At 41.4% G+C, this 20131-nt stretch overlaps 1 protein-coding gene across 1 annotated transcript in view; it reads right to left on the minus strand.

The window, feature by feature from the left end:
- Positions 1-20131, minus strand: part of rngtt (RNA guanylyltransferase and 5'-phosphatase) — a 298354-nt gene that overhangs the window by 180229 nt on the left and 97994 nt on the right. The window contains exons 9-10 of the mRNA XM_060914040.1: positions 14959-15094; positions 10089-10160 (exon numbers count right to left, since the gene is read on the minus strand). Of these exons, the coding sequence (XP_060770023.1) occupies positions 10089-10160; positions 14959-15094 (208 nt within the window). The remainder of the gene's footprint in view (positions 1-10088; positions 10161-14958; positions 15095-20131) is intronic.

Raw genomic sequence — 20131 nt, forward strand, 5'->3', positions numbered from 1 at the left:
ATGGGAAGACGCTGAAGATTTGGGCAGACAGAAGAAATATGGTGTTGGGATTTAGTGTTGATAAACAGCCTGTGATCTGTGTTCTGGACAATCTGAAGCATGCAGGAAAGGTCTGTAGCTGATCCTCATAATAATCTAAGAGGCCAGATTCGTGATCGGGTAGCAGAACATAAAAGGGAATTGCTAAATTTAGAAAAGATGGATTACTCAGGGGTTCTGTGGATCATTAAGGTTTCTTAGCTGCTTGAAAGGGTTCTAATCAAACCAGTCTCTCACAGAGAAACAAAGAAAGAACCAGTCAGACGTTCCCCACAGGCACATCTCCCCCCCCCCAAAAAAAAAAAAAAAAGTTATAGCGTTAACCTGAATCCGTTGCCGTGTGGACAGGGCCTTAGTGGAAAAGGGTGTCAATAGGACAAACATTATGAACCAAAGCAGAAGGGAAAATACACTATTTGGCCAAAAGTATGTGGACACTTGGCCATCACGACCACATGTGCTTGAAGAACACTGTGTTCCTAATCGACAGGGAACCTTTGCCATAACAACCTCCTCTCTCTTGGGAAGGTTTTCCACTAGATACTGGAGTGTGGCCGTGGGGATGTGTGTTCATTCAGCCACAAGAGCATTACTAAGGTCAGGTGAAAAGACCTGGCATGCAATTGGTGTTTCAGTTCAGGCTAAAAGTGTTCAATGGGGTTGAGGTCAAGGCTCTGTGTCGCCACTTGGAATTTTTCCACAGCAACCTTTGCAAACCATGAAGCTCTTCATGGATCTCACTTTGTGCACATGAGACTTGTCATGCTGGAACAGGTTTGGGCTCAACTCCTTAGTTCCAGTTAAGGAAAATCTTAAATGCTATAAAATACAAAAAAAAAAAAAAAAAGGCACTCTAGACCAGGGGTTCTCAGCCTTTTCCACTCTAAGACCCACCTATTCATACTCGTAACGAGTCAGGGCCCATTAAAAAAGATCCCCAATTATTTTGACTTATCTATTCTATCAGAACATAATAATCTATTGTAAAGTGTATTAATGGGATGCAATATCACTTCCTGTTACAGATGGGAGCCCAGGAATTAAATAAGTACAATAAAAAGAAACTGCTTTTAAAACTGTATGGATGTACCAGAAGGAAACATAAAACCATACATGCAGGGGATTCTCAGTCAAAAGGGATGAATGATCCAAAAGTGGAGTCTGGTTGATTAACACAAGAACTTATTGCCATGTTTGTGTACAGCAAACAAGCAAGTTATTAAAACCAAGACGTACACTCAAAAGAAGTGGGTATAGAAACCACTCAATGGGATTAGATCCTTACACGCTAACAAAGAAGGATTTTTCCTACAAGTTTCCCCGACATCTCAAACTACCTGGTGCTGCAGACATCATTCTACATGGAGACACGGATGAAAACCTGGAAGAGCGCAGAGCAGTGCAACTTTTTATATGTAGCTGGGTTAAAGATCTGGGGATCAGGAGACTACAAGATAGACGGCGGTAGATGAATCTAAATGCAGGAAGTGTGTTTATTAGCAGGCATGATGGTTACAAAAACGGACGCAAAACAGAAAGCAGAATCATAAAGCAGAGTATTTAAACAGCATTATAAACATGACTAGAAACAAACATGACGGTGATGATAATGATAATACTCTGCAAAGCCTCTGTGAAAACTGATTGCGCTCAAATCAGTATCAGGGGTTTCCCATAACAACTGGGCCCCAAGCACGCACACAACGCGCTCCGTGAGCACGCGCGGCCGCTCGAGCTGCGCCAAACTCTAGCACACAAAGGCATGACAGTCAAGTATTCGCCTGCTGTGTGACCACAGCTTTTAGCTCATGTGTACATCTGCATCAAAATGCCTCATTTTTATCGATAACCCATCGCGAGCTGTAGCGTGACCGTAGCTTAACGAGGCGGACGTGACGTCGGATGCAACCCAGAAATTGTACCCTACTACGAGTAAAAATTATTTTTGACTTGGAAAAAAGTTAAATAAAATTGTGGCCCACTAGATGGCGCTTCGCGGCCCAGTGCTTGAGAAATGTTGCTCTAGATCAGGGGTTTTCAAAGTGTGGGAGAGTCAGCCCCCCCCTCGGAAAGCAAATAAACAACAGCGCCCCCCTTACAATTTTTGTTGTTGCTATACTTAATGTTCCATTTGTATTTTTAAAAAAATGGTTGTTGTACACATTATTTTTTTCTTTTTCACATTTTAAAACGTATGTGCTTTTTAAAACATCTTGTTTTACACATTTTAAACATCTTATAGCATCGTTAGCTAGCGCCTCTTGGCAGACAACACACTGTAGCAGTGGAGCATCTTCAGATCCAGTCCATGAAAATCCAAACTTTAAATAATCGTGGTCATACTTCCTTCCTTTTTCAGTCCCCCCAGGATTCCGCGGGCCTTTTTTGTGATTGTTGCGGGCTAAAATGTCTGATGTTGTGGGGGTTTCCAAAAATTGCTATGAAAGTTGCGGTGTTTTTTAGGTTTTTGTTGCGATTACATTGCAGGAGGAAGTGAAAGTTGCGATAAATTGTTGCGATTTTCTCTTTTTGTGATTAAAATTGAGTGATATGTTAAACATTAAGTTATTACTGAAAAACTATTAATTAAAAAAAACAAAGACACTGAGAAATGGTCCTATAAACAACTTTACCAATATAAAAGATTACCAGGACTACAAAAATGCAGAAAAATAGGCTTTACTTATCCAAATGCACCTGTTGGTTCAAAAGTTAAAGTGCATAGAACCTCACAGCACAACATGAAGTTACCTTAAAATATAATATAAATGCCTCAGCTTTCATGTAAGAAAAAAAAAAACTTAATACTGGTACTGTGTGCAGGCAGTCTCTCCTGAAGACTAAATTAAACGATAATTATAAACTAATAAAATAAATGGCTCAGGCTTCATAGAAGAAGAAAAAAACAATTTGAACAGAATCTCACAGTATGATGCTGAAGCTGCCTAAACAATGGAAAATAAAATACCATTTTGACAAAAATGTTGGCATCCATTAATTTCTTGTATTAAGTAAAAAAAAATAATGTAAAGTGCACACAGTCCTTCACTGTAAACATAACACACTTTCAGTAACAGAATTTAAGCCTATATAAACACTGACTCGCACATCATGCAATGTTGCCAGATACTGCTGACGTTTTCCAGTCCAAAATATGTTCAAAACCCGCCAAAATGCACTTTAAACCGCCCAATCTGGCAACACTGCGCGCATGCTGCTTCTCTTGAACGTATACACGGAAGTAAGGCAGAAGGTAGTTTGTCGACATCACCTCAAGACGACGCCAACGATTGGTCAAATTTGCGGGAAAGTTGCGGTGATTGGATATAATTGCAACACCGCCCTGAATTTGCGGGGATTGGTTGAATTTGCATTGAAGTTGCAAATCGCAACATCCTGGAAGCTGTTTTTTTTGCTTGGCCCAGACTCTGTCTCCTCACTCACTGTAGCTTTAGGTACTAAAAATCGATCCATTTTGTCTCTGGTAAAGGCTAGCTGATTGTGTGCCTCCAACTTTATGGAACCAGTTTTGGGAAGACGCACATATGGGTATGATGGTATCAATGTGATATCCACATACTTTTGGCCATATAGTTTTGATCCTTGGTCAAAATGGGATCCTGGTGGCCGTGTCTCTGCCATGATACAACAGTAACTACAAAAACCGCTAATAAGAGTCTACTTTGTGCTGTTCATGTTTGTTTTACTTGGTCTGGTTTCCACTGGAAATCCGATTAAAAATACAAGGGCCAATACGTCAAGCCATATCACTGCTAATCTTAAAGTTACGCCTCCTCATCATTAGGTTATAGTCCATTAAACAGGCTTCAGTAAGAGTATAAATTGATTATGAGCTGAAAGAGCTACATACATCCGAGTGTCATTGGGCATACGCCTAATGTGAGTGTTCTGTGACTTGGCCAAGAGTTAATATGGATATGGGAGGGTGTCCTCTGTGGACGAGCCACTTCTGACGAAACTATCAGTCCCAACCTTAAATAACACGAGCTAGCTACATTATCTGTGAGCTTAGCTTATGCTGCTTGTACAATCACCTGTTAAATCTTGCTTTGCTGCCAAGAGTTGTTTTCCCAGACTAGCCAGCTAATACTAACCATAATCTGTATGGCTCATGAAGTATTTCTGCTCTGCCCAACAGAAATAATGGACATAATCAATAACCCATCACCAGTCAGCAATGACCTCGCATAGTTTCTGTCCTGTGAGAGAACAGAATCAAGACTGGAAACAAACAAAAATGAGATTTTGCTACAGGTTGGAACCATGGAGCCACACAAAAACAAAATTATACCTCAAAAAAAAAAAAGCAGTCCCCAGACTATGCTGCTAGAATTTCATGTTCTCCTTGCTTTAATAGTATTGTGTGTATAGATGAATTCGATTTGATGACTGGAACCTCCACAGCACAGGCTTTTTTTTGCCATAAAATATGAAATAAATCACTTTCAATTGATAAACTAAAAAAAAATGCATGTCGGCAAACAAAACTGCAATCTTTTCTCACTTACAATTTCATGCTCTGCCCGTTTTAAGAGTATCTTGTGTATGGATAAAGATTTGGCTGATCTCAGACGTGCGGGTTCACCCCCTGAGGAAGCAACACTCTGATATTCTTATAAATACATGGAAAAAAAAATATCAGTGTTCTTACCTAGGGGGCTACTTTCTAGGCCCCAGCCTGATGTCAACAAAAGGCCATAATAAAGGGGTTGTAATCAATGTGTGGGAAGCACAGCAACCAGTATGGGCGCCGTGCAGAGACGCTGACATTTTCAGCTCAATCCGTCTGCGAGACGGACAGACAAAGAGAGACAGTGACAGATAGAGACAGATGGGTGGCATACAGGACAAGACACTCTAGCCCCAGAAGAAGAAGTGTTCCTCTCAGTGCCAAACAACGATAAGAAAATCTTGTAAATATTTATGCAGGTAAACGGCCTCCTGAGAAACGATGCGTCATGAACAGAACTGCTAATTTAATTTGCATCATTACTCTTTAGGAAGAAACAAAATCATTATCTTCCTGTCTTCTCTCCAGGTGGAATGAATAAAATAGTGTGCAGAAGATAACTGCCAAGATCAGAAGCTATAACGGAGAAGTCAGGATAATTATCGCATGAGAGGACAATTCAATGCATTCCTCCTCTTTTCTGCGATTACAGTAACCTCTAGCTTAACTCTAAATTCTCTAAAGATACAGTTGTGGTCAGAAGTTTAAATACAGTGGCATGAATGTCATCTTGGATATGAATGTCATGGGAATATTTGGGCTTTCAGTAATTTCTTTGAACCGTTCTTTTTCTGTGGCACAATGTACAGCATACATCTTTAAAAAAAACACTAGAATTTGGTGCACAAGTTTTAATTTTCTTTGGGTTTTCTGAAATCAACACAGGGTCAAAATTATACATACAGGGTCAAAAATATACATACAGCACACCTAATATTTGGGTAAAATGTCTCTTCACAAGATTCACCTTGACCAAACATTTTTTGTTTACCATGAACAAGCTTCTGGCAGAATTCTGGTTGGATATTTCACAACTCTTCATGGTAGAATTATTAGAGTTCAATTAAATGTTTTTTTTTTTCTTCTTGGCATGGACTTGACTTATAAGCACAGTCCATATATTTTCAATAGGGTTGAAGTCAAGACTTATTTTAAGCTTAATGTTATCCTGCTTTATCCTCCACAACCAGCTCTGATGTGTGTTTGGGTTCATTGTCCTGTTGTAACTCCCAAGTCGTGTTCAAGTGTCTGACGGTTTATGCTGAAGAATTCTGAGGTAGTCCTCCTTCGTTCTTCCATCCATTTTGTGCAATGAACCAGTTCCGCTGGCAGCAAAACAGCCCCAGAGCATGATGATCCTACCACCACCACCAGCTGGTACAGTGTCCCCCTGTACATGGTGGTCATTGGGGTCAAACAACTCAATCTTTGTCTCATCTGACCATACAGCTTTCCTCCAGAAGGCTTTTTCTTTGTCCATGTGGTCAGCTTCAAACTTTAGTTAAGCTTGAAGGTGTCAATTTTGGAGCAGGGGGTTATTTCTTGGATAGCAGCTAGAGCCCTGCACTCAAAGCAAAGCAGTGCGGCGCGGGACAAATTTTGAAAGCTCATTGCGGGCACGGGCGGGAGGGGGAGTGCACAATGCGGGAGCGGGCGGGAGAGGTGATAAGCTGCAGTCCCGCTAACTAAAAACGTGTTTAACCTCCTAGGGCTTAGCGGTCACATGCATGGACAGCACTTTTTAGAAATTCGGAACAAGAATCCACGTATGTGGACATACTTTTTCTCTAAAAGTACATCTTATCAAAAGATGATGCTTAGTTTTTATTCTAATCAGGTTCTAATAAGCCCAAATAGCAAAGAGAAATAAAAAATGCATGTAAAAAAACAGCTTGGGCCTTAGGAGGTTAAAATAAAATTTATAAATTATTAATTTACGTCTATCATATATAATTTGTGCTGGATATTTTATTTGGCATTAATAAAAACATTTTAAGATGCCTAAATCTGCAGATGTGGTCTAATTAATCTCGCGTACGTTTCCGATTCCTTTCCGCTCTTCCGTGTTCGAGATCTCCGATCATGGCAGAAGAGCAGAGCTCCTCTAGTGAAGCTCACAGTGCTTCAGAAGTAAGTGCTGCTTTAAAAAGAGGTACATTTACCGTTAAAAAGTCAAGAGTCCTGAAATCAGACATTTAGAAGTCGTTCTCACTCGTGTACTCGTGTGAGGGAAATAACGCGAACGTCTGCATCATGCGGGATTTGCGGGCGGGAGCGGGACAAAATATGGCAGGCGCGGGCGGGAGTGGGACTGAAAATCATAATTCTTTGCGGGAGCGGGACTGAAAATTCTGTCCCGCGCAGACCTCTAATAGCAGCCTCTTAGTCCATGGTGATCTGAACTGTAGACAGTGATCCATCAGCTTCCAGTACATGGCAGGGCTGTGCCATGGTGGTTCCCAGGTTGTTCCTGACCATCCGAACCAATTTCCTTTCAGCTGAGGGTGACAGTTTGGGTTTTCTTGAAGCAAAGTGGCTTGGCAAAGTGACTACACCTCACAATAACTTGGATACAATTGTTTGAATTGATCTTGGAATTTGCAGTTATTTAGAAATGGCTCCAAGAGACATTCCAGAGTTGTGTACATCTGCAAGCCTCTTTCTCAGATCTGCACCGAGCTCCTTGGACTTTCCCATTTTACTGTGTGTTGGTCAATCCAATGAATGCTGTAAACAAATCCTTTTTATGAAGGCACAGAGAAGCTACCAGCTGTAGTCAATCATGATCACTAACAGGAAGTTAAGAGACCTCGGCCTTGGCAAGATGAGACATATTTTGGAAGTTTCAGCACCTCTGAATTAATAATCCAAGTGAGCGTATGCATAATTTTGACCCTGTATTGATTTCAGAAAACCCAAAGAAAATTTAAACTTGTGCATCAAATTCTCGTGTTTTTTTTTAAGATACTGTATATGCTGTACAATCATTCTGCCACAGAAAAAGAACAGTTCAAAGAATATCCAAGTAAACTTCTGACCAAAACTATGTTTTTGCTTTTTGATGTCAAAAAACACAAAATATAAACACAAGAGAGGCATGTGTCAAGAATTTGAGATTTTGTTTGATATCTGCAGTGTGACTGAAGGCGAAAGCATAGAATGCTAACTTCCTAACATGGCTAATCCAGAGTGAAAGCTCCTAACAAACACTACCCAGCATGGCCATGTTACCATAGCATTTGAAAGATCAGCAATCTCACGACTTTATTCAATGCCAAGGTTTATGGATTAAAATAATGCAATGTTTATATGGAGGGAAAGGAATTAGTAGCTTCTTAGACGGAACACAGTATTCATTCTGTATGCATGGCGACAGGATTGAAAAGGCATTCATGGTAGAGAACAGTACCGCCAATCAGCATTCAAGGCTGCGTTTAATACTCCATTGGTGCACAACATTTATTCACTCGTTTTCCCCAAAGAGAACGTCAACTGACTGGCACGGCATGCAATTCATGCTAACCTTGGATGAAAAACGAACGGCTTCAATAAACATTGTACATGCCACAAAGAGACGATTTATAGTCCTGATATTCAACTATGCCCCCGAGTTTTCAAAGCCATCCATTAGTTCTGCTTTTCAAAAATGGCAAGAAAGCAGAGAGACCAGGATGGCTTGAAAAATAACTATGCCCTATTATCAAAAAGTGTGTTCATCATCAGTGTATGTGAAAATATGAAGAGTTTTGGATTCTTAAGCAATGGCTCTGAAACGTTTGGTTTCTTGAAATGTCTCACTCATTGCCTGCACTATGGAAACTTGAAGTGAGGAAGTTGAGGGAAAAGAGTAATACCCAACTGTTCTCATCTGGGGAGCTTATGAGGATGTACAGACAACTTGGAGATCATGTGTCCCATCAGGGCTTATGGTGTTTCAAGAGGACAGGATAAGAGAGGATAGGAGAGGAGAGGAGAGGGTAAATGTCTGCCTGCCTGCCAGGTCACCCAGCTCCAGTTGATGACACAATGAGCTTCCTCCATACATCTCTGTCTCGCATCACATTAACCAGGTCACTGCCTATCAGACTGGTGTCTTCCTCAATGATGGATTTCAGTGTTGGAGTAGGACGACCACGATGATGGTCATTTTCAGACTGCCATAGCAGAACTTCTCTTCCAGGTTCGTCATGTCTCACAATATGGTCCGCCAGTAACAGTCTACGACTCCGGATGACGCTGGTGATGCGCGAGAGCTTGCCGTATCACTGTCTGTTGGTTGTACGAGATCTCCAGGAGATGTTTTGAGCAGGGAGGTCGTAAGGGACCAGGACTCTGAGCCGTACAGGAAAATAAACTCAACAGAAGATTTCAAGACTTTCAACTTAGTAAACAGGCTTGTAGTACTCGAGTCCAGGACTCGTGCCCTAATTTTAAGGACTCGTGCATTAACTGCATTAGGACTCGTAAATTGGAGACTCGGATTTTCTCTTCATTTTTTGCAACATGCCATAATAATTTGACACAAATATCTGCATTAATTTTTGTATTAATTTCGTGCAAGAGTGTCACACCCGCACGCCTTAGAGCGTGCATCAGATAGACTCCCTCACGCGCACCGCAAACGACCTGCACCTGCACAGGATTAAGGCGCAATCAGCGTGCCTATATAAAAACTGGAAACACACTTTGCGAAGTATTGAGTTGCGCTGCTGACACATTACCAAACCTTATTTCCTTGTTTGGTTTCCTGATCCCTGATTTCCTGTTTCTCGTCTTTAAGTCTGCCGAGTCTATGGTAGCCTGTTTGTGCCTTGCTCGACCTATTGCCTGTTTCACCGTTTTATGATTTTGCCTGCCTTCACTTGGATTAATAAACTTCTGCACTTACATCCGTCTCCGACAGAATACTTCGCACTCCCTGACAAAGGGAATGCGCATTCACCTGTTCATACGTCATGTTTTTGTATTTAAGGTCACAACGACACAAAGAGCAAAAGGAAATACTACTTTTCTGCAGAAAGAGTGCTCTGTAAGAGCTAATGCAAGAGGAGAAAACCCAACCTTAACCTTAATCACATAACTTTATTTAATCGAAACGCAGACCATTTGCAATTGTGTTTTCTTCACATTTTTATATCGCTTCCATTTTGTGCAAAACTACAATGGAAACCTGTCTATTGATGCCAGTGCAGTCAAGATAAAGCTAGAGGACGTGCTCAGTTCAGTCTAAAAATCAGAAACATTTGGCTACTTAATCACTCGGACACATCAGTGACAGAAAACACGAGGGACGGCAATGTTTTTACAACCGATTCTGTCAGCTTAGTAAACAGACCTCTAATCTGAACAAATAGAGCTTTAGTATTCCTCCCAAGAAGGGAAGAAGTGTGCCATGTGTCTGTGAAGGTTCTCAGTCATCCAGGTCATCATAAACCGTAGGAGCTAAAGAAGGTAAGTCCAGCTGCCTTCTTTAGCACCACCGGTTGAAGAAGAAGTGTGCCCTTTGAGAGATACATACGGCTATTTTGATGATGTCGTAGATGAGATAGCGTGGGATTGGCTGTCCGTTCACTTTGTCAATAATCATCTCCTGTTGGGGAGAGAGAGAGAGAGAGAGAGAGAGAGAGAGAGAGAGAGAGAGAGAGAGGGGAGAAAAAGACTGTGAGGGGAAAAAAACCCAACAACTTATGTTTCTATGCACATTTGAGGGCGGGGGGGAAAAAATTTCAGCATAATGCACATTTCTCTTCATTTTAACTAAACCAGCCCAATTCTCAGTAGACAGGAGTCAGCCTGAGAGAGAAATGAGAACTAAAGAAAGTGTGTTTGAGTGAGTAAGAGAGAGTGCGAGAGATAAGGTATTAGAGTAAAAAGAACCGCATTCAAAGAACTGCAGCTTAACATGTAAAGTTTGAAGTGTCAAGTCATCCATTATGACGGTCACAATTATTTCCCTGCCTTCACAGGAGGACACTTGTTCCTCCAGGCAGGAAGCAGTTCCTCTATCTGGAGGGCAAGGACTGCAACTGATAACACACGAGCTAATTCTGGATCGAGAGCATTAAATCAAATCAGTTTACGGAGCTTCTAAAACACGAGCCAAAACAGGAACTTGATTCGCGGATGCAGCTAAAAATGAACCAAGTCAATATTTAATTCAGAAAATTATTTTAGTGATAAACTGCTGTGGTATAAGAGGAATAAAACACTATGGGATGTGCATTTCACGGTGGTCATGGCACGAGTCCACCCCATCATGACCATATGGTAATCAGGTCACCAGTGTTTTCTGCGTCTTTTTAACCTCTGGTGAGGGTAGTAGCCAAAAAAAACAAAAACACTTTAAGCAGTAAACACTTAGCCATAATAAACGAAATAATATCAGTATTTGGTGTGCGATGACCCTTTGTTTGAAAAAACAAGATCAATTGTGAGCTACTGCTCACTTACGTATCCCCCCCACTCTCACTTATATCAGAATGCAAGCAACCGAAGGAACAGGACACTTATTCTGAATGCTGACGTCAACAAATAATTAACTCTGAAACGAGTAAGTAAAGAGTAGTGTCTCTCCCCAGGGATTTCAAATAGCATCCTGGTAAACTGTCACTTTGAAACAGCATTTTGCTTCGTGAAATTGTGTCAAAATCCGCCCTATATGTTTTGTAAATACATTCAGTCGGTGAACAGGAAGTCGAAGTGTGAAAGACCTGAAAACGGTATAAACGGTATAGAACCCCAAGCTGAAGTGGCTATGATTTGTGGTTGCTGAGAAAAAGCGTGTTTCAGACGGACAGACAGAGTCCTTCGGAGCGGGGGCATAATAAATTGCAGTCTGAGGTACAATGAGTGCAGGTTTATAAGGAAATGAGGTGTAGGTTTTACTGAGCATCTTGCAGAACCAGCCACAGTTCTTCTGGACACTTTGTCACACTCGCGTCTTCATTTTGCACCAAAACCCAGTAGGGCTTCATTACGTTTTCTTTGTTAATCTGAAAAGTGCTCTCTTTTTTTGTAATACACTACTCTGATATCTTACAAACATTTTTTTTTTCTGTAACATTTAATTTTGGGCTGGAAAACGAACGTTTGGAACTCAGTGTTTTTGTACCCACTCGATAATGGAGAAATCATAAAACAGAAATCTATAACAAAGTTTGTATGAAAAAAAAAATAGGGTGTCTGAAGGCCAATTTATGCTGACAACCCAGTCATCGCAGATAGCGTCGCAGATGGCGTCTGCATAGCCCCCCCCCACCTTCGCAGACGCTCTGCGCGCACCTCCCAAAAATTGTGACCACCGCAGAAGCCTCGCAGACAGCGTCGCAGACAAGAGGGCTCTGATTGGTCCACTCTACATCCGCTGTACATGCACTTCCGCTTCCCTGCTTTCCCGGTTTGGTTTGTTTTCACGACCGCCATTTTTAAAAACACGAGCGAAGATGGAGCAGCACGAAGAGCGGTTGATCGAGGAAGTACGTACATCTATACGACTCCAGTTCTAGTCATTATAAGTAACCGGAGGATAAACACTCCACTAACCACACCCACCAACTATTCCTAGCGATTTCGCGACTTCGCGCCCCCTTGCGTTGTGGCGGTGAATAACATCGCGCACGCCTATTACTCCCTGCTCAACGATAAATTACAACTGTCTGCGAAAAGCTATCTGCGAAAGCCTTGTCGCAAGAGCATGCAGAGGCCCTAAGACTTTTGCACAATACTGCACATTCACAGAAAATAAAAGAACTGAGACTGAGGAACTCTCCATGGGTCAGATTTGTAAATTACATTTTTGCTATCTAGCTAGAGGTAGCTAACGGCCACGGAAATGCACAAGGCCGTTTATTCTATTTTGGAAATTATTCGCCAAGTCACTAAACAATTACGGATCAGTCAAGCAAAATGTTCTCATTTCTAAATCTGGGTGTACGACATACCTTTTAAACCGTTTAAGTCCAATCTTGTATGCTTGAAGAGAAGCAAGCGTAAGTAAGTACCCTATTCACTGAAAAATGCACTTATTTGCCAGGCTGATGACTTCAAAACAGTGGCAGCAGGAAGTCATTATGAGCATAGTGTGGGTCAGCAGAAGTAGCAGCTGGGCTCTGGATCTTCCAAAGCATCTTTGGCTCACATAAGCTGTTATTTGGCTGGTAAAATGAGCTCCATTAGTGCTATGGTGAATCTGCGAGCATAGCTCATATACACCAGAAGGAAGAACGTCTATATTTAAAGACTTCTGATTGCAGGAGTAATCAGACGTCTTGCTCATCAAATGTGGAATGCGCGATCTCATTTCTGATCTGTTAACTGGGGTCTCTGAAGCACTCGATAAAATCCAAGTGAATTAAAGACACATCCGAACTGATGCTGGTTAAAATTCCTTCGGCGTCCAGCTCTTGCAGCTGATTAAGTCAGACTTCTCAGACAAATTTTTAATCTAAAACACATGAAATTAAGAGAGCGAAACTGCCCGCTAGGTGGGAGTGACGTCATTCTCTCTCTCTCTCCTGTCATTCACAGCAACTGAAGCCGATCCTGAGCATCCGTTAGAGCACGTATGCATAAGAGGGCAGACAGCGCTTTCGTCAGAGTGTGCTGCATTGCTCTGTGATGCAGCATGAACAAAGATATGAAAAGACGTAGTAGCAGGCTTCACGCGTCTCAGGGGAAGCACGGACTATATTGACACACAACCCATATACATTGTCTTGCAAAAGTATTCACCCCCTTGGTGTTTGTCCTGTTTTATCGTATTAAAAGATGGAATTAAAATGGATTTTTAGGGGGTTAGCACCATTGGATTTACACAACATGCCTACAACTTTAAAGGTGCACTTTTTTTTTTTAATTGTGACACAAACAATAATTAAGATGAAAAAACAGAAATCTGGAGTGTGCATAAGTATTCTCCCCCCCCCCCAAAGTCTATACTTTGTAGAGCTACCTTTTGCTACAATTACAGCTGCAAGTCTCTTGGGGTATGTCTCTATTAGCTGAGCACATCTAGCCACTGGGATTTTTGCCCATTCCTCAGGGCAAAACTGCTCCAATTCCTTCAAGTTAGATGGGTTGCATTGGTGTACAGCAATCTTCAAATTATACCACAGATTCTCAATTGGATTGAGGTCTTGAGCCATTCCAAGACATTTAAATGCTTCCCTTTAAACCAGTGTAGCTTTAACAGTATGTTTAGGGTTGTTGTCCTGCTAGACCGTGAACCTTTGTCCCAGTCTCAAACCTCTGGCTGACTCAAACAGGTTTTCCTCCAGAATTGCCCTGTATTTAGTGCCATCCAGCTTTCCTTCAATCCTGACCAGCTTTCCTGTCCCTGCAAATGAAAAATATTCCCAACAGCATGATGCTGCCACCACCATGCTTCACTGTAGGGATGGTGTTCTCAGGGTGTTCGGTTTGCGCCACAAATGGCATTTCCCATGATGGCCAAAAAGTTCAATTTTAGTCTCATTTGACCAGAGAATCTTCTTCCATGTGTTTGGAGAGTCTGCCACATGCTGTTGGGCAAACTCCAAACATGATTTTTTTTTTTTTTAAGCAATGACTTTTTTCTGGCCACTCTTCCATAAACCCCCAGTCTGTGGAGTGTATGGCTTAAAGTGGTCCTATGGACAGATACTCGCATCTTCGCTATGGATCTTTGCAACTCCTTCAGTGCTATCTTTGGTGTCTTTGCTGTATCTCTGATTGATGCCCTCCTTGCCTGGTCTGTGAGTTTTGGTGGGCGGCCTTCTCTTGTCAGGTTTGTAGTGGTGCCATATTCTTTCCATTTTGCTATAATGGATTTAATGGCGCTCGCTGGGATATTCAAAGTTTGGGATATTTTTTATGACCCAACCCTGATCTGTACTTCTCCACAACTTTGTCTCTGACCTGTTTGGAGTGCCCCTTGGTTTTCATGTTGCTTGCTTAGTAGTGTAGCAGAGTCAGGGTCCTTCCAGAACAGGTTGATTTATACAGACATCATGTGACAGATCATGTGACAGACCATGTGACACTGACTGCATACAGGTGGATCTTAAAATCAACTAATTATGTGACTTATGAAGTGAATTGATTGCACCAGCTCTTATTTAGGGGTTTCATACGAAAGGGGATGAATACTTATGCACACTCCAGATTTCTGTTTTTTCATCTTAATTATTGTTTGTGTCACAAATAAAAAACAATGTGCACCTTTAAAGTGGTAGGCATGTTGTGTAAATCAAATGGTGCTAACCCTCCAAAAATCCATTTTAATTCCAGCTTGTAATGCAACAAAACAGGACAAACACCAAGGGGGATGAATACTTTTGCAAGACACATATCCATTCAACTAAAATGTTTTGTCAAAGCATTTGAAAGCTATTACATAGGTGCAAACTCACCCCATCCAGCAGCGTGTTGGATAAGTGGCTCTTCATGTCCTTCCGATAAGGGAACTCCATGTTGGCGACGTGGAAGACCGAGTTGTCCCTGTCGATCATGTGGACCTCATTTCGGCCATCAATTAGCATCATATACCTGCAGGGCATCGAAAAGATTGCATGTAAGCCGCACACGCAGTCATGAATGACCTGAAACTATGGCCACAATTAGGGTTGTTATGATTTGACGTTTTTAATGGTCTGATAAATCTCGTTAATCTAGATGATCTTTTTTTTGAAAGACCCAAAAAAAAAAGACAGGAAGTCTAACCAGCATAGCAGTGTGCAGCACTGCTTAACCAACAATAAAAAAACGGTCACTGAAGTAAACTAATTTCTAGCCATGACAAATAGTTTCTCAGACTCTCGCCCCATAGCTCAGAGACTTAACTGATAGAGGGAAAGCAGAATATGTCGATACACAGCCCTCCTTCTTGTTTCTAAGCTACGTTTTATGAACTCATCAAGATTTAAATAAAAGAAAGAGCACAGAGCAATATATTGTGATTTGCAGGCACCGTTGGTGCAGTTGCGATGGTAATCGACCAAATCACAGCTGGGCCAATAAACCTGACAAACGACTCCTGACTTTTATCTGCGCTTCAGTGAAATATCACGTCATTACTTTACAAATCCCTGAAGACAAACGTGATTAATAAAAAGAGATATAAAAACTATAGTAAACTTACTGAAAAAGTTAAAACAACACTCCTGGGACCTGTGTATAAGTAGAGCTTTACCTAATCATACTATAATCATATAACAGAGTATTACAGTATCAGGGACATAAAGTAGGATTATCTTTTAATGTTCTAATCCAGTGGTTCACAAAAAGTAGGGTCGACGACACAGAGCCACAATTTTAGCGCTCTTTTCACCAGACCACCAATAACAAGAAGACATGGTCATCACTATCCCCCGCCACGAGCATCTTATGAAGGCCTCCTAACGCTTACGCCCTTATGAGCCCGTTGCTTTAATACTGACTTATGATGTCATAAGTGCTAGAACACTTTCGTAAAACACTACCCAGCTTTATTCAGTAGTATGAGCATGTAAAAAGTTTCATTGATGTCAATTAGGCAGTTTCTGAGAAAACTTGTCCAGATGGAGTCCACTTCTACAACATCTAATAACAAATCAAGGGCCATAACTCTGAAAATCATATTTTCTCGTGAATGATTTTCGAATTCAACTTAGATTGTGAATAGTAATACGAGCACGCAAAGTTTCATTGCTGTTTTATTGAAAAGCACAGACGGACTCCATTCCTACATCTCCCTGCGCACTTCGTGGCGGGGGATAATAACCGACAGGAAGCATTCCTTCCAGACAGAATTGGCCCCTTTGACAGAATGTTTTCGGCTGAACAGGACAGCATGCCTGTGGTGTTTGTTGGCGCAGCACAATTATGAGTAGGGACCAGACAAACAAATAGAAGCATGGACTCATAATTGCAAGAGAATAAGGCAATTTGCTTTAAGCACACTTCAGCATTCCAAGTCAGCCAGCTGTTTCACTTCTGGCGCTCGTATCCAACGTGGATGGATGGGGTCAATAGGCTTGCTGTGATGCTTTTCACACCAGAATGTCATTAATTAGCCATTGAACTTTAATCAGGACAGGTGAACATGTCTGTAACCTCAACACATTTTAGTGCATCGACCTCTAATCTGAACCAGCTGGACATTTTATGTTGTTTTTAAAAAAAAAACACCCCAATGCCTCTGTCTGAGCCAGCAAAACAGCTGCTTCATAGTAAGCTTCTCAATTTGCTTCCTCAGCTGTAGGATCTCCACTCTGAGAGGAGTGTTTTCATCAAAAGCCAAGTCAACAACTGCAGAATTTGGAGATAAATTTAGTCATGTGGTCCTCAGGGATTGTATCAGCCTCTTTGCCAAGTTGCCCTTTCCTCTCCCAAACCCTGCTCTTGAAAGTGGAATGGAGAAATTGTTCCACTCCAGGAATGCCGGAAGTGCTCCGTTCTTTAAGAGTCACCACTCTCTCTTGGACCCTGGCTCATGAACATTTATTTTTAAAAAAAATTCAGCCACAAACTCAGGTATGGCGATGAACTGTAAAGTTTTCCCTCCAAATAGCAACAATCCATTTATCCATTTTCGCCTGGTTTCTTCATCAGAGGTAAATGTATGAAAACAAAGGAATTTGCTGTACTTACTGGAAGCTTGAAACAAAAGCCCCTTTCACATACAAGACCCGTTAATATATCCAGTAAAAAGAAAACAGAACAGATAAAAGTAAGAGGTGTTGTGTATTCCCTCCTGACTGGACTTAACCTGATGCTATGGCTTGCGAATGTTAACAGTCCATGTATGTTTGGTCATTGTGTTTTCATGTCCGTAAAAGAGCCATGGCAAAAGATTAATGTTAATGATACTCGGACGCCAGGGAATAGATTAACGTTTCGGCTTTACTGTTTTGCTCCCATTCCTACATGGCACCATTACAGAACAATCGTGATAAACAGTTTTCAGAGACACAGTAATGTTCAGCAAGAGCACTATCAGTTTGTCAAAACAAACTACTTTTTCTAAGACACTGTCGCTACTTGAGAAAAATCATAGCAACACTATGGACAGCAGAAGTGATTTAGCTGGCTGAGTTTTACCGGACATACTTCAGCACCACCGTGTGCATACAGCCCACTGGGAGATAAAGCGTTTCATGAATATGATTTAGTACAAAGAGATATAACCAAAAAAAAAAAAAAGGGGGACTGTATTTTTGTCCATATCAGAGGAATGAATCATGGTATTACAAAGTATAAATCATAACCATAATTTGTCATGATATAGCATTAGCGCTGTTGTTGTTTGTCTGTAATATAGCTTTAACCTCTGCTTCAGGACCTTGGACAATTCCTTGACCAACCCAACTCGGATTATTATAGGCTACATTTACATTTGCTAATTAATTAGACTGACACTGCTCTGGCACAGAGTGTGTGTGTGATTAGTGGAAGCAAAGTCGATTTGATTTATTCGTATTGCATTAGCAATTACCTGGATTTAATTAACAGATAGATGCATACATACCATGGATATTAAAAGTGTACACACCCCGTTAAAATGATACGTTTTTCTGATGTAATAAAACGAGACCACAAATTATTTCAAAAACTTTTCCCACCTTTAATGTGACCTATAACCTGTACAATTCAATTGAAAAACAAACAAATCTGTTAAGGGAAAAAAGCTTAAAGGAACAGTCCACCGTATTTCCATAATGAAATATGCTCTTACCTGAATTGAGACGAGCTGCTCCGTACCTATCCGAGCTTTGCGCGACCTTCCAGTCAGTCAGACGCAGTCCAACGCGCTGTCACTCCTGTTAGCAATGTAGCTAGGCTCAGCATGGCCAACGGTATTTTTTGGGGCTGTAGTTAGATGCGACCAAACTCTTCCGCGTTTTTCCTGTTTACATAGGTTTATATGACCAGTGATATGAAATAAGCTCAGTTAAAAAAATTGAAACGTAGCGATTTTCTATGCTATGGAAAGTCCGCACTATAATGACAGGCGTACTAACACCTTCTGCGCGCTTCGGCAGCGCATTGATATCTGAGCTCCGTATCAATGCGCTGTTGAAGCGCGCAGAAGGTGTTAGTACGCCTGTCATTATAGTGCGGACTTTCCATAGCATAGAAAATCGCTACGTTTCAATTTTTTTAACTGAACTTGTTTCATATCACTGGTCATATAAACCTATGTAAACAGGAAAAACGCGGAAGAGTTTGGTCACATCTAACTACAGCCCCAAAAAATACCGTTGGCCATACTGAGCCTAGCTACATTGCTAACAGGAGTGACAGCGCATCTGACTGCGTCTGACCGACTGGGAGGTCGCGCAAAGCTCGGATAGGTACGGACCAGCTCGTCTCAATTCAGGTAAGAGCATATTTCATTATGGAAGTACGGTGGACTGTTCCTTTAAAAAATAAAAAGCATACAAGAAGCTGGTTGCATAAGCGTGCACACCCTTAAACTAATACTTTGTTGAAGCATCATTTGATTTAATTACAGCATTGTCTTTTTGGGTCGGAGTCTATCAGCCTGCCACATCTAGACTTGGCAATATTTGTCCACTCTTCCTTGCAAAAGCGCTCCAAACCTGTCAGATTGCGAGAACATCTCTTGTGCACAGCCCTCTTCAGGTTACCCCACAGATTTTCAATTGGATTTAGGTCTGGGCTCTGGCTGGCCCGTTCCAAAACGTTTTTGGGGTCATTGTCATGTTGAAAGATTAAAATCCTTCATCTTCAGCTTTCAAGCAGACACCTGAAGGTTTTGGGCCAAAATTGACTGGTATTTAGAACTGTTCATAATTCCCGCCACCTTGACTAAAGCCCCTGTTCCAGCTGAAGAAAAACAACCCCAAAACATGATGCTGCCACCACCATGCTTCACCGTGGGTATGGTGTTCTTTTGGTGATGCGCAGTGTTGTTTTTGCACCAAACATACCTTTTGGAATTGTGGCCAAAAAGTTCAGCCTTGGTGTCATCAGACCATAACACATTTTCCCACGTTTTTGGAAGAGTTGATGTATTTTTTTTTGCAAAATTTAGCCAGGCCTGGATGTTTTTCTTTGACCCTACCTCATAGTCCAGACATATGGAGAATACGGGAGATAGCTGTCACATGTAGTACACAACCAGTACTTGCCAGAAATTCCTGCAGCTCCTTCAGTGTTGCTGTAGGCCTCTTGGCAGCCTCCCTGACCAGTTTTCATCTCGTCTTTTCACCAATTTTGGAGGGACGTCCAGCTCTCGCTAATGTCACTGTTGTCCCATATTTTCTCCACTTCTTGATGATGGTTTTCACTGTGCTCCATGGTATATCTAATGCCGTGGAAATGTTTTTGTACCCTTCTCCTGGCTGATACCTTTCAACAATGAGATCCCTTTGATGCTTTGTAAGCTCTCTGTGAACCCTGGCTTTTGCTGGAGGATGCAACTAACTAACTGAACTTTATTTGGGGTTAATCAGAGTCATTTTAACTGATGGCAGGTGTGAACCCAAAAAGACTGAATGCTGTAATTAAATCAAAAGGTGCTTCAACAAAGTATTAGTTTAAGGGTGTGCACACTTATGCAACCAGCTTATTGTACTATTT

This window comes from Neoarius graeffei, chromosome 2, assembly GCF_027579695.1.
Source record: "Neoarius graeffei isolate fNeoGra1 chromosome 2, fNeoGra1.pri, whole genome shotgun sequence".
NCBI lineage: Eukaryota > Metazoa > Chordata > Actinopteri > Siluriformes > Ariidae > Neoarius > Neoarius graeffei.